The sequence below is a fragment of the Capricornis sumatraensis genome, chromosome 17 (genome assembly GCF_032405125.1).
Source record: "Capricornis sumatraensis isolate serow.1 chromosome 17, serow.2, whole genome shotgun sequence".
NCBI lineage: Eukaryota > Metazoa > Chordata > Mammalia > Artiodactyla > Bovidae > Capricornis > Capricornis sumatraensis.
Window position 1 is genome coordinate 76,884,292 of NC_091085.1, and position 13,578 is coordinate 76,897,869.

The window sequence follows — 13,578 nt, forward strand, 5'->3', positions numbered from 1 at the left end:
GCTTCGGGCAAGCAACTTCAGGTCCGCAGTGGGGGCCCCTTCTTCCCTTTGGAATGAGGCAAGGCCAGAGGCAGGCCGAAAATTACAAGCGGAGGCTGGCCTCAGAGACACTACTTCCTACACTCTGCCTCCCCCCGGCTCCCAGCCCTGACAGGTGCCACGCCTGCAAAAGGCAGAGTTGAAACTGCATCTCCAGAACGCTGGCGAAACCGCAGCTGCACCCACTTCAGTCTGCCACGTTTGCCCCACGGTGGACTGATCTACACTGGCGACGGAGATGGCAAACAGGGTTCTGTTCATTTGCTGGGAGTTTGTCCAGTGGGAGCGCCCTAAAAATGTTTGTACGTGGGCACAAACTCATCCCTACTCCCTTGAGCAAAAAGATGGGCAGAAGCATTTGTGTCTGAGGACCCTGTCCCAGGACGGGAGAGGTACTGAGGCGACATACAGGTCATGTCTACGCAGTCTGAGCAAAGTGGATGCCCGGTGGCAGCATCTGGTTTGCGCTGTCCACGGCCGGTGTGAATGCCTGGCTCTCCTCCGATGCTGCCTGGCCATGGCCTGAGAAGCCTCCGTGGGTCAGCAGGTCGGTCGTTCGGCTCCTGAAAGCGCTGCCTGAGGCAGCGGGCCGACGAGACAGGCGTGGCACTGTTCTCACACTGCCCGTTTTTCTGCTCCAGTGTGGCACAGACTGTCAGCCTGCAGAGGAAAGGCACATAGAGATCCCCACCCCCCATCTCCCTGCCCACCAACTCACGGGGAGACCAAAGGAACCCAGGAGACGTGGCCCCTCACAGGCTGGGAAACGCCCCTGGGGTCCGACAGTCCCCGCTGGCTGGCGCTGCTCCCCGGAGGACAGTGGAGGCAGCGGCCGGCGCCTGGGCTGGGTTTTCAGCGTCCGGCTCACCAGCCAAGGAATGCTAACCCTGCACTCTCGTTTGCAGAGACAGAGATGAAGAGGAAAGACAAAACGCAAGGGAAGGGGACGGGGGAGCAGTCTGAGGGCGCAGGCCTGACGCGGGGAGGGAGCGAAGCCTCTGGGCCGGTGCCTCCATGGCAGCCGGCCGCTTCCCCGCACACAGATTCCGTGGGTGCACACACAGAAGCTGAGGGACCTGCCGACGTTCCCCCAGGCTTCCAGCAGGACTGACGCAGGAGCCCGGAGGACAGCGATGTGCCCTCGGAGGGGGCTGCCCGTGGACTCCGTGACCTTGGCTGGCCCCCTCTCCCCCTGGACTGAGCAGCTCTGGCAGCTGTGCACACTCCGGGCTGGCCTTCGTCACCACCAGGGCCGCTGTGGACCTTTGTCACGGACACTTCAGATGAAACCCACTGAGACCACACCCAACCTTCCAACTTGTTAAATGATCGGGAGAGAAACCTCCTCTTACTTCTGTCATTACAATAAATACATCTAGTCGGTGGGCGAGAATGAGAACCCAGATGAGACAACAGTCACGCCCCGAGTTGCATGTGGGGAAGAGGCTGCCCAAACGTGTTGATGGGAAAAGAAGGCTCTTGGCCACCCACTGACAAACCGAGGCAAATGCCTGTCATGTGTTCTGGAGATGTGTATTGTCTTTCTCCTTGATGTCTTAAAAAATTCGTTTTAAAATCACATTTAAAGGCTCCAAACATGCAGCAAAAATTAAAAAAAAAAAGAGGGAAATAAAACAAATGAAAATAATCAACACCACAACATTAAAAAGTGCAACTTACTTCAAATGGGCCCTGGACGGGCTCCTCTGGCACTAGTGACCCACAGTCACAAAGGGGAAAAGACAATAGGGAAAAGCCACACACACACACACACACACACACACACACACACTCTCCTGGTTCTGGACAGATGGACTCAAAAGGATTAGAAAACACAAAAGCTCATCTTTCCTCAACTACTGAAGTGAGCCAGTGAGACCTCACGGGACAGGACGCCAGGTCTCTCTCCCCAGGCCACATGTCTGAATGATCTTGGTCTAGCACCACCGTAAACGACGTGGGACTTTCACATGGACGTGCAAATGCTGTGAGTCGCTGAAACCTAGTGTTGCTGAAGGGGTGCCGCATGCCCCTCCACGGATGGCAGAGAATGGGGTGAGGAGGCTGGCGTCATCCGGGACCATTTCCAAGAGAAAGGGAGCATTCCTGAGGTTCTGTGCTCAGCAGTACAAGCTAGAGGGCCCTCCTACACCAGCTCCAACAGAGGCTGCACCCAGAAGGAGGTAAAAATCCACAGCCTGTGCTCTGAGGGGTTTAGGCGAGAGGGCAAAATCAGGCAACCTCTTCCAGGAGGCCAAGAAAAGTCTGAAGCCAAGACCCCCGACCTGAATCGCCACTCAGCAGCCGGACGACTGCTCCTGCTCCTCCTCCTCCTTGGCAAAGAAGGTCTCCAGTTCCATCAGTTTCTGTATCAAGAGTGCGTCCAGCTCCCGGCTCTGCAGTGCTGCCTTCTGGGCCCGCGTAAAGCTGCCTGCTACCTTGACCTTTCCACGCGCACGCCTCTTCCGAGGGACTGTGAAATCCTGAAACTCCAGGACTCGCTTCCTCTTCTGTTGGCTGATGGAGATGAGCGTACCGTTTCGTTCCTTAGGTTCCTCGAAAATGGTCTCTAAACACCTAAAGGTGAAGTACAAGACAGGGTCACTGACACGCAGACCTGGGGGGCTACCAACCCTCCCCGTCTATGTTGAAGGCTCACTGCTCCTGACTCAGCTCCTGTCTCTGGCCTGCAGCTTTATTTTTTTATGACATATATATATATGTGTGTGTGTGTGTGTGTGTGTGTATGTATATGTATGAATATGTAATACAAGCACTTTGAATATGTAATACAAGCAATTTGGAAAACTCAACAGTGGCCACAGGATTGGAAAAGGTCAGTTTTTATTCCAATCCCAAGGAAAGGCAATGCCAAAGAATGTTCAAACTACTGCACAATTGTACTCATCTCACATGCTAGCAAAGTAATGCTCAAAATTCTCCAAGCCAGGCTTCAATAGTACGTGAACCATGAACTTCCAGATGTTCAAGCTGCATTTAGAAAAGGCAGAGGAACCAGAGATCAAACTGCCAACATCCAGTGGATCACAGGAAAAGCAAGAGAGTTCCAGAAAAACACCTGCTTCTGTTTTATTGACTATGTCAAAGCCTTTAACTGTGGATCAAAATAAACTGTGGGAAATTCTTAAAGAGATGGGAATACCAGACCACCTTACTTGCCTCTTGAGAAACATGTATGCAGGTCAAGAAGCAACAGTTAGAACCAAACATGGAACAATAGACTGGTTCCAAATTGGGAAAGGAGTATGTCAAGGCTGTATATTGTCACCCTTCTTATTTAACTTATATGCAGAGTACATCAGGCAAAAAGCCAGGCTGGATGAAGCACAAGCTGGAATCAAGATTTCTGGGAGAAATATCAAAAACCTCAGATAGGCAGATGACACCACCCCTATGGCAGAAAGTGAAGAAGAACAAAAGAGCCTTTTGATGAAAGAGGAAAGTGAAAAAGTTGGCTTAAAACTCAACATTCAAAAAATTAAAATCATGGCATCCGGTCCCATCACTTAAGGGCAAATAAGACAGGGAAACAATGGAAACAGTGACAGATTTTATATTTTGGGGCTCCAAAATCACTGCAGATGGTGACTACAGCCGTGAAATTAAGACGTTTGCTCCTTGCAAGAAAAGCTGTGACCAACCTAGACAGCATGTTAAAAAGCAGAGACATTACTTTGCCTACAAAGGTCCATCTAGTCAAAGGTATGGTTTTTCCAGTAGTCATATATGGATGTGAGAGTTGAACCATAAAGAAGGCAGAATGCCGAAGAACGGATGCTTTTGAATTGTGGTGTTGGGGAAGACTTTTGAGAGTCCTCTGGACTGCAAGGAGATTCAACCAGTCCATCCTAAAGGAGATCAGTCCTGGGTGTTCATTGGAAGGACTGATGTTGAAGCTGAAACTCCAAACTTTGGCCACTTGATGCAGAGAGCTGACTCATTTGAAAAGACCACAATGGTGGGAAAGATTGAGGGCAGGAGGAGAGGGGGACGACAGAAGATGAGATGGTTGGATGGCATCACCGACTCAATGGACATGGGTTTGGGTAAACTCTGGGAGTTGGTGATGGATAGGGAGGCCTGGCATGCTGCAGTTCATGGGGTCGCAAAGAGTTGGACACGACTGAGCGACTGAATTGAACTGAAACGATGCTGAAGCTGAAACTCCAATACTTCGGCCACCTTATGTGAAGAACTGACTCATTGGAAAAGACCCTGATGCTGGGAAAGATTGAAGGCAGGAGAAGGGGACGACAGAGGATGAGATGGTTGGATGGCATCACCGATTCTATGGACATGAGTTTGCGCAAGCTCCAGGAGTTGGTGATGGACACAGAAGCCTGGTGTGCTGCAGGCCATGGGGCTGCAAAGAGTCGGACACGACTGAGCGACTGAACTGAAGTGAACACAAGCACACAGTGAAGAAACGAAAACTGGACAGGATGGTAAAGAATAAAAGAAAGACACCGCCACCCCACTAGCAACCGACGAGCAGAGGTCAGCATGCATCAGCAGAGGTCAGCCCTGCTGTGTGAAGGGCTGGGTAGCGAACATTTTAGAAATTGATGAGCCACTGGGGTCTCTGCTACATATTTATTTTCACTTTTCAAACAGTCCTTTGAAAGAATAGAGATCGTTCTTAGCTCATAGGACTGAAAAAAAAGAAAGGAAACAAGAGGCTGGCTGAACCTGGCCTGGAGTTTGCTGACCCATGGCACCATCCATCCGACAGTCTGGGTTCCTCTTTACTCAAGGGGTAGCAGAGCCCAGGCTCTCCCGGGCACTGTGCCGCTCTGACTAGCAATAACCTTTAAGAGCGCCCCAACTGGTATGCAGGGACCCCATTTTCAATGGCTGTGCGGTGTAGCCCACAGTCAGGATGGGTCATAATTTAGTCAGAACTCTAGTAATGGGCATTTTTAAAGTTGTTTCCAACCCTCTCCTATTATTGGGTTGGCCCAAAAGTCTGTTCAGGTTTGTAAAATTGTATGGACAAATTTAAAAGAACTTTTTTTGCCAATCCAATATTTAGCAATGCTGCAATGAACAGCATTATATGACAAAGGCTTCAGAGCAAATGCTCATCCTATCTTATAGGATAAAACCCTCCTCCTTCATCCTAGACACCACACAAATGCAATGAACGTTCAACGATTTGAACAGAATTTAGACCCAAGCAAAGCCAAGTAAGTGAAATGCCTTCTGTATTTGGGTTTGGAGTCAAATCTGAAGATCAATGCTTCTTAGTCTTGAAGACACAAGTACAAACGAAAAGAGGATAACCAACCTGGCACACACTTCTTTCCTGTCCTACTACTGACTGCAATTCAAGCTAGCACTAAAAATACCAATCCTAGTTATTTTTGAGATCCGGTGTTGGAAGAACTGAACGTAAAACCCTTTCCAAAGTGAAAAGACTGGGGATCTCTGCCGATCGTTCCGGAAGCCCTCCCCATCTGTTATCTCCTACTTCTGTGTGCCTACCTGTTTGCAGGAGGAGATTTATAATTCTTGTTGGTATATATTTCTTCTAAACTAAACTCTTTTTTCTTTAACCTGAAAAGAGAAAAAGGTATAAATTCTTCATGGTCTCACTTTTAAGAACACAGATTTATTTATTTGGCTCTGCTGGTTAGCTGCGGCATGTGGAAGCTAGCTCCCTGACCAGGGATCAGTCCCAGGCCCCCTGCATTGACAGCTTGGAGTCTTAGCCACTGGACCACCAGCGAAGTCCCTTCATGGTCTCCTAAGAGGAACGAGATTGGTTTCCCAACTCTATCCTTTCCGGTCTTGTACTTTCCAAGAGCTCTTGATATGTCTCACGTGAACCATGAATCCTGGATCTTCCTTTGCATGCCGCCGATCTTAGCTTTGTGAGATTCAGTTCAATTATACTTACTGGGAGGGATATAACTGGACTTGTACCTATTATCTTAGCTTACAGCTTCTTTTTTTTCCTACTTTTTCAATGTTTCTTCTCTTTGACTGACTGCTTTCTTTTTTATCCTCCCCTCCTGGCTTGAAAATTATATGTCTTCTATTCTTTTAGCGGTTGCAAGAATTTTGATTAGCATATTTAACTTAGAAACTGAAGTGCAGTAATATTTTTACCCTTCTCTCAAACAACACAAGGTCCCTGGAAGTTCTGAGTCTAACCAATACTGTCCCAATGTATACGTTAGCAGTGTTCTATGTTGCCTTTTGATTTTGTAATTATGCATCTAATGAGCTAACCATGTTATCTCTTTATTCTGTTAGTTAAATTTCCTTTATTCAATTAATATGGTATACTACACGGATTGATTTCCTGTGTTCAACTAACTCTGCATTCCTGGGATAAAACCCACTTGGTCATGGGTATAATCATTTTTTCAAATATGTTGCTGGATTCAGTTTGCTCGTATTTGAAGATTTTGGTGTCTACACTTACAAAGTTTCCTGGCTTCTTTTAAGATCATCTTTCTGCCTTTGGACCTCTGGGCTCTCCTCCCCGCCATGTCGTCTGTTTTCTATGTCTTTGTCTCCATTGCTGCCCTGCAAATAGGTTCCTCAGCACCATCTTCCTAGATTCCACATACATGCATTAAAATGCGATATGTTTTTCTCTTTCTGACTTACTTCACTCTGTATGACAGACTCTAGGTTCATCCACCTCATCAGAACTGACTCAAATGTGTTCCTTTTTATGGCTAATATTCCCCTGTATATACGAGTTTGTGTTTTGTCTTTGTTTATAGCTTATTTATTTTTTCCTCAGCAGGAAAGATAAGATTTTCATGAAACAGCTTATTCAGATTTTTATTTTGACTCTGAATTTTGTTATAGTTAATCATTTCCTATGGTTTCTTATTCAAATTTTTATTTTGACTCTGAATTTTGTTAATCATTTCTTATGGTTTCTTATTCAGATTTTTATTTTGACTCTAAATTTTGTTAATCATTTGCTATGGTTTCTTAAAGTATTCTTTTTTTCACATTTAAGTCTGATTTCATGTGGAATATATTCTGGTGAAAGGTCTAAGATAGAGACCCAGCTTTATTATTCTTGGAGTGGCTGCCCAGCTGTCCCAGTAGCACTTTACTGATTAGCCCATCTTTACACCACTGATTTGAGGGGACACCTTTGTTACGTAGTAAATTTTGTGTCTATTTATGGATTCCCGTTTTTGTTTTACGAGCTTGTATATTAATCCTCTGGCATCACGTTGGTTTGCTCTTCTCCATTCTGCCATACTTATTTATTTTTTGACATGTACATGTGTGTTTAGTCGCTCAGTCATGTCTGACTCTTTTGTGACCCCGTGGACGTAGTCCACCAGGCTCCTCTGTCCATGAAACTTTCCAGGCCAGAACACTGGAGTGGGTTGCCATTTCCTATTCCAGGGGATCTTTCCGACCCAGGGATTGAATCCTGGTCCCTTGCATTTCCTACAATGGCAGGCAGGTTCTTTTTTTCTTTCAATCTATTTTTAGTTGAAGGGTAACTGCTTCACAACATCGTGTTGGTTTCTGCTAGTCATCAACACGCAGGCGGACTCTCTACCATATACCCAGCTTTCCTGTCAGCTGTGCTGGGTCTTTGCTGCCGCACTTGGGCTTCCTCTAACTGCACTGAGAGGGGGCTGCTCTCCGCTGCAGTGCTCAGGCTCCTAATTGCGGTGGCTTCCTTCGTGGAGCATGGGCGCCAGGGCATGTGGGCTTCGGTAGTCACGGCTTGCAGGCTCTAGAGCGGGGGCTCAGTAGTTGTGGCGAACGGGCTTAGTTAGCTGCTCTGCACCATGGGGGATCTTTCTGGATCAGAGATTGAATCCATTTCCCCTGTGTTAGCAGGCAGACTCTTAGCCACTGTGCTACCAGGCAAGTCCTGGCATCATGTTGTTTAAATTGCTGAGATTTTACAACATGTTTTAAGATCTCTTAAGACTATATTCTTTTTTTTCCATTTACTTGTTTTTGGCTGGGCTGGGCCTTGCTCGGGCTTTCTCCAGTTGCAGCGAGAGAGGGCTACTCTTCGGTGTGCTGCGTGGGCTCCTCATTTCGGTGGCTTATTGCAGAGCACAGGCCCTAGGCACGCATGCTTAGCAGCCGTGGTATGCAGGCTCTAGGGTATGCAGGCTTCAGCAGCTGCAGTTTGCAGGCTCAGTTGCTCCACAGTCAGTAGAATCTTCCTGGCCCAGAGATCGAGCCCATGTCCCAGGCACTGGCAGCAGACTCTTTACCACTGGATCACCAAGGAAGTCCCAAGACTAGTGCTCTCTTATCTCACTTGTTTGCTGAATTTTCCAGGCTACTCATGCTTTAGTTCTGTACCTACGTTAAACCCATGGCTTTCCGTTCATTCAAATCTCTTCCTACAACTGCAGAGCTTGGTCAAGCGTATTTGCTTTAAATTTTGTTTACTGGAATGTACCAGTTACTAAATTACTGCTTCTCAGCTCAGAACGTGCTCTCGGCACCTGCTCTGTGATAATGGAATCTTGGCCTCCTTACACATTTCTTCTCCACAGTGAATACAGTGCTGGACTTTGGCAAAAGAAGGCACCAGAGGAACGCTGGAGGAGGAAGGGAGCTTGTTTTCTTGCTCCTGCCACATGGTCCATCGTGGGTGTTTGTGTATTGGGGTGTCTGGGGTAGAGTCAGATGGCTCAGCCCCAGCTGAACAGCCAGAGTGTGTAGCCTCCGAGGACCCCTGTAGCACTAGTTTGGTGACCACCACACCACAGATAAAGCATTCAGGGATAGAAGCCCATGGTGGGACCCCAACTTCCTGGGGGTCATTTCCTGTGACTCCCCTGGAGCAACCATCTCCCACTGCAGGCCACGCAACTGCAGCAGCACCCCAACACCCTGGGTGTGGCCCTCCAGCCTCATCTCGTGTCCCACAAGGCTGCTGTTGTTTCCTGCTCACCCAGCTCCAGTGTTAGCAACCCAGCCATCTGATGGCTGCAACCATACCTTCTGCAACAAAATGAGACTCCAGTTGAGGCGAGGGCCCTAAGATGCCCTTCAGAATTCTCTGTACTGGGCACTTCCCTGGTGGCTCAGTAATAAAAGAATTGCCTGCCAATGCAGGAGGCATAGGTTCGATCCCTGGTCCAGGAAGATCCTACATGGTGCAGAGCAACTAAGCCGATGTGTCAAAACTACTGAGCCTGTGCTCTAGAGCCCAGGAACTGCAACTACTGAAGCCCAAGCGCCCTGAAGCTTGCGCTCCACAAGAAGAAAAGCCCAGGCAACGAGAGGCCTGCCCCCTGCAACCAAGAGAAGCTCCCCGCAACCAGAGAAAATTCTCTGTACACCTCTATGGTTACTCTTCTGCTGTATTAACAGTTTAACACTTTAATATTAAACTTGCCCTGTTCAACATACCATGCGGTTTCCATCTCCTGAATTGACTCAGACTGATATGTGATACTAAGGTAAAAGCCCTCAGGCTCTGCTAGACCTCAGGTCCTCGTGCTGGCATACTGGGAAACTTTCAAGAGAGCACACAGGCACTCAGCTCCAGTGTAATCAACCTCCTGAACTCTAATCTCTTGCTCATGACTCATCTAGAAGGGTCCCTTTGCTCATGCATAACTCCCCACAAATTCTTCCCAAATAGTCCCATCCACCCTGAATTCTACCTTAGTATCGGAATCAAATCACTGATCTCACCAACCCCTCTAGAGATTAATGAAGTCACTGTAAACTTGTCTTGGACGTGTCTCTCCCCACTTCACACAAGGTTCCATGTAGTGGCTTCACCGAGAGGAGACCTGGCCTGGTATAAGGATATCTGGATTTCAGATTCAGTGTGGAATGGAGCTCTCAGAGGGACTTTGTTTCATTCACCTCCTGACTACCATCAGACAACACCTATTTAAGAAAGAGAGTTTCAAACGCCAAAAATAGCTTAACTGTACACAATGTCTTTTTCAAACTATTCTCAACACTCAGTCTGTTATCACTTACAAAAACTGGACTTAATAGTTGATTCTTCTTTAAAAAAAAGTAACTGAAATGTTTACTGGGACTATCAAACTTTTGAAGATAAAGTATATAAGACTTAGAACTTTAATCGAATCTTATACAGAAACATTTAAGTCAATTAGTCAATCTTCATCTTATAAAATACAACTTCTACTTTCTGTTAACAACAAAAATTATATGATGAGCTGCCATGACAATTGGTTTGCAGTGATACGCTTGTACCCTACACTGAAGTGATCATGAGATTTTAGATTAATTAATGGATCTCTTTTTTCCCCCACGATTAGTTGTTCCTAAAAGTCTAATCACAGTTTGATTCGTGCATGTGCACACATGTACTGAAGCAACATCGTGCTGTGTTATATAGTACTCTCTTCGTAATTTATTATTTTGGCTACAAATCACATTGCTTTATCATAAACTCAGTAACAGAAAATTCTTATACATAAATTTAAACTTTGTCTTATGACTCAGAAGTCTATAAGATGTGTTCCATAGTTTACTTCTCAGTGGTCTGTATGGCTCTCTTGAAGGTGAATATTAACATACTTATTGTTTCATAGCCCTGGGCATGGAGGGGAGACCGCATTTGTGGCACTGTGCCGTTTCATATAAGAGACTTGGGCATCCGTGGATTTTGGTATCTGTGGGAGCGCTTGGAACCACTTCCCCGAGGATACTGAGGGACGACTACATTTGAATTGGAAAACAGAAAAGTAAGGAAGTAAGACTGATCTGGCTGATGGGCTTGAAAAATAAAATATGCCTTTGCTAATTAAGTTACATGTCAAAAATGTTCCATAAGTTTAAGGCACTGAATCAGCACCTTCAAGACATAAAAGTGTACTTGAAGTAATGAAAGCATCTTAATCAAAATGTCTTCAGTAAAGACTTATTGAAGATGCTAGTTTTCAACCTCACTCATTATATAGGATTAAATAAAGTACCTCGAAGTGACAAAGTAGCATGTAATTTGTTAGCCATCTGACACTGGTCAGATCCTCCTGGGTCACGCCCCACAAACCGAGACACTGCCTACCTGCAAAGCCTGGGTGACAGCACCCAAAGGAGTCAGCACTTTTCAATTCTTTGCTTTCAAAGAAAAATTAAGTGATAAATCATTAAATATAATTTGATGATAGATCACTGAGTTTTTTTTTTTTAATACTACTTGTCAGGACTTGAAAGGGTTGAATGTCATTGTTCCATTAAAACTCTCTCCACTCCCACTACTTATCTGAATAAGGTTTTCTAGAACTTATATCTACCAAAAAATTCAAGGTAGAATACCATGATTCTGAACCCTATTTTATTCTAGTAAAAAGTACTATTCAACACAGGATATCTGAAATACTTAAAAAATTTATCTTGAAAAGACATCGTAGGATGATCAATAAAAGAAATGTAGGATACAACACATTAAGATAAAACCAAGTGGGCAAAGTGGAACATCAATCATATAACAGTTAACTGTCACATCTGTGTTGTGTGAAGCAATAAAATAAGACATTTTTCTTCCTCAACTGGACTGTACAACAATTTTAAATATTGGGAATTCTTATTTACCTTTTACAGGTAGGTCCTTGATGTTCAGGAGGGTGAAATAACTTACTTTGGGTTAGTCAAGGGACACAGGCTTCCATTTGCCAATGAGAAATGAACGCATGAAATCCATCACAAAGGAAACGTAACTAGGTATCTTTTAAAATGTGTGTTTCTTCATTGTGTGTGCATGCGTGCGAGCACATGCACGCAGTCGTGTCCCACTCTTTGTGACCCCAAGCACTGCAGCCCACCAGGCTCCTCTGTCCATGGCATTTTACAGACAAGAATCCTGGAGTGGGCTGCCATTCCCTTCTCCATGGGATAGTCCCAACCCAGGGATCGAACCCAGGTCTCGTGCGTCTCCCGCATTAGCAGGCGGACTCTTTACCACTAGCACCACCTGGGAAGCACATGTGTGTAATACACATCATCCCCAAACGCCAATCATGTCAAATACACAATCTGGACTCATGCCCAATACATAATTTGGTAATTGTTTTTTTTCCACTTCGCTCTTTGGGGATGAGCAATCATCTCTGTCACAAAAATCTTTAGAATCCAAAATTTTCAAATTTTAAATCATCTCTGTACCATAACACGGATCTATCATTTTCTTAATTAAAAAAAAAGAAAGAAAAAAAAGACAACTTCTCTTATAACTTGTGGGTCGCTTTCCAGCTCTGCGTGCAGAATGTCGTGAGTCTGGGCTGTGCGGTTGGGTGAGACCTGTGGGGATAGGAGCCACCAGGGCCAGGACAGAAGTTCTGGCATAACACAGGTCTCTCAGCCACTGAGCCCTGGCACCAGCACCTAAGCCTGGGGACAATGGCAGTGCTGACTTCCCAGCACCCCTGGAGGAGGCACTGGGATTGTAAACACAGAGGGACCTGGCACAGAGAGCTCAGGAAGTGACCCAGAACCCTGCACACAAATCTCTGGCCACAGTACTGGTGAAATTCTTCTGGATAAATTCCTAGAAGTATTGATATAACAAAAGCTCAGAGTATATGATCATTGAAAAGGCTATTATATTATACTAAACAATTTCCAGAAAAATACATCCGTGTGTGTTAAAAAAGGTGCTCACCTTTTGGGTCGAGGAAGGCCCATGGGCGTGAGGTTAGGGTCTGGCTTAGGAATGGTTTTCCGGATGCGAATCTGTGAGACTTTCTTCGGCCTCTTCTCCAGCTCAGCCTATTTTTAAGAAGAAAGACAGTCAGGTTGTAAGCCATTCTAAATACACAGAGGCCCCTTTGCTGACACTCACCACACTGCTTCCTCAGTGCACAGGTGGCTTCAGGAAGCAGTTTTATGAGAGAGCTCCCCCAACGACTCCTCCCAACAGCATTTTCAGCAACTGCCCCCTTCATGTCACTGTGCATGCAGCTCAGATACTGAGATGATCAACACACAAGTTTAAAACTGTTGGAGACAGCGGATGCTAAGAGTGAGCACAGCATCCTTCACTCATCTCTGCATGTGTGAAGCCCCCTGCTCCGTGCTTCAATTCTCTGAATGTGAGAGCAACGAGGATGAAGAGATCCCAGGCACCCTGTAGTGGCCAACGGAAGAGCCCCTGTCCTCATGACATCTGGCACTGGGCTGAAGCAACAGGTGGCAGTAGGAGACCTGGGGGGCTGTCTGCACCTGTCGCGGGAGCTGAGGCGCCTCTGCTGCCCAAGCCCACCGCACCAAGCTTACCTCTTTCTGGTCTGGAGGGCTGCCCTGTGGTCGGGGGCAGGCGGCCGTCACACCGTCCAGCTCGTCAAACCCAGGAACCGGGAACTCGGAAGCTGAGAACAGGAGCTTGCTGACGGCTGAGTCTGTGGCCAGGTGAGACTTTGGTACCAAGGCAGCGAATGGAGGCTCTAGCCTGGCACCGCAGGGAAAGAGACAAAGAAGCAAAAGTGGGACGGGTTCACCTTCCACGTCGGCACTAAGTGACATTCCCGTAAGGCTGTCCCCACGTTGTTTCTGGACACGCCTGTGTCTGCAGGTGTG

The 13,578-nt window shown here is 46.4% G+C and overlaps 1 protein-coding gene across 1 annotated transcript in view; it reads right to left on the reverse strand.

Annotated features, from left to right (window-relative positions):
* Positions 1–1,488: 1,488 nt before the first annotated feature.
* The window catches only part of PRR14L (proline rich 14 like), a 37,659-nt gene continuing 25,569 nt past the window's right edge, over positions 1,489–13,578 (reverse strand). Inside the window, exons 6-9 of the mRNA XM_068989635.1 lie at positions 13,279–13,450; positions 12,665–12,771; positions 5,545–5,616; positions 1,489–2,616 (exon numbers count right to left, since the gene is read on the reverse strand). Of these exons, the coding sequence (XP_068845736.1) occupies positions 2,337–2,616; positions 5,545–5,616; positions 12,665–12,771; positions 13,279–13,450 (631 nt within the window). The 3' untranslated portion in view covers positions 1,489–2,336. The remainder of the gene's footprint in view (positions 2,617–5,544; positions 5,617–12,664; positions 12,772–13,278; positions 13,451–13,578) is intronic.